Source organism: Melopsittacus undulatus, unplaced genomic scaffold, assembly GCF_012275295.1.
Source record: "Melopsittacus undulatus isolate bMelUnd1 unplaced genomic scaffold, bMelUnd1.mat.Z mat_scaffold_1084_arrow_ctg1, whole genome shotgun sequence".
NCBI lineage: Eukaryota > Metazoa > Chordata > Aves > Psittaciformes > Psittaculidae > Melopsittacus > Melopsittacus undulatus.
Window position 1 is genome coordinate 2,981 of NW_022994010.1, and position 1,454 is coordinate 4,434.

Below are 1,454 nucleotides of genomic sequence, written 5' to 3' on the forward strand. Positions count from 1 at the left end.
CTCCCAGCTGGCCCTGGCCGTGGCCCATGTGCATTCTTTACGAGATCGGCATCCTGGGCGCCGGCGGTTCAGCCGCGTCTCCAAGGCACGGAAGAAGAAGCCGAGCCCGGCACCGCAGTGGACAAGCCGGCAGAGGATAAACCCTCCCCCTGAGTCGCTTCGCGCCTCCCCCAGAGGGGGATGACACCCTCGGTGCGGGGCGGCGCGGGCGGCCCAGTCCCTTCCTCGGTGTCCCTCGCTTTAGGGCGCGCCAGTTTCAAGGGCCTACGCTTGAAACACGAGGAACTGTAATAAAAAGCCTTGGTTCATCACCAAGGCTTTTTCTTTGTCTATGGCCAAGCCCCTTCCGGGGTTGGCATCTCACGAGCAGGTCGGTCGTGCCCAGAGGAACTCGTCGATGGAGCGAGCGGCCTGGCGGCCTTCGCGGATGGCCCAGACCACCAGGACTGGCCGCGGCGCACGTCGCCGGCGGCGAACAGCTTGGGCACGCTGGTGGCGTAGCCGCCCGTGAAGTCGGTGGTGCTTGGCATTGCCGCGTGCGTCCTGGTCCACGCCAAAGGCGTCGAGCACGGCCTGCACGGGGGTGACGAAGCCCATGGCCAGCAAGCACCAGGTCGGCCTTGAGGACACTGCTCGCTGCCGGGCACCTCGACCATCTTGCCGTCCTTCATCTCGATGCGCACGGTCTTGACGGCCGTGACCTGGCCCTTCTCGCCGATGAACTCCTTGGTGGCGATGGCGAACTCGCGCTCGCAGCCTTCCTCGTGGCTGGAGCTGGTGCGCAGCTTGATCGGCCAGTAGGGCCAGACCAGGGGCTTGTTCTCCTGCTCGGGCGGCATGGGCATCAGCTCGAACTGGGTCACGCTGACGGCGCCGTGGCGGTTGCTGGTGCCCACGCAGTCTGAGCCGGTGTCGCCGCCACCGATGACGATGACGTGCTTGCCATCGGCCCGCAGCTGGCCCTGGAGCTGTCGCCGCGTTGACCTTGTTTTGCTGCGGCAGGAACTCCATGGCGAAATGGATGCCCTTGAGTTCACGGCCCGGCACGGCAGGTCGCGCGACTGCTCGGCACCGCCGGTCAGCAGCACGGCGTCGAACTCGGCCATGAGCTGCTCGGGGCTGGACGGTTTCCTTGGCCAGTTGGTGAACTGGAGTCTTCGCCCAGGCCGTCCTGCCCGCCACCAGCACGCCGGTACGGATCTTGACGCCTTCGGCCACGAGCTGCTCGACGCGGCGGGTTCGATGTGCGACTTCTCCATCTTGAAGTCGGGAAATACGTAGCGCAGCAGGCCGCCACGCGGTCGTTCTTCTCGAAACAGCGTGACATCGTGGCCGGCGCGGGCCAGTTGCTGCGATGCGGCCAGGCCTGCGGGGCTGCGCCGACCACGGCGACCTTCTGCCGGTCTGCGGCTGCTGGGCAGCGGCTTGACCCAGCCTTCGGCCCAGGCACGGTA

At 66.8% G+C, this 1,454-nt stretch overlaps 1 protein-coding gene across 1 annotated transcript; it reads right to left on the reverse strand.

Annotated features, from left to right (window-relative positions):
* Nucleotides 1-329: 329 nt before the first annotated feature.
* On the reverse strand, nucleotides 330-1,366 carry LOC117438321 (glutamate synthase [NADPH] small chain-like; the record flags this gene model as incomplete). Its single annotated transcript, XM_034073868.1, has 1 exon — nucleotides 330-1,366. A coding segment is annotated over one exon (1,037 nt), but the record flags the coding sequence as incomplete, so codon positions are not given.
* Between the last annotated feature and the right edge of the window lie 88 nt (nucleotides 1,367-1,454).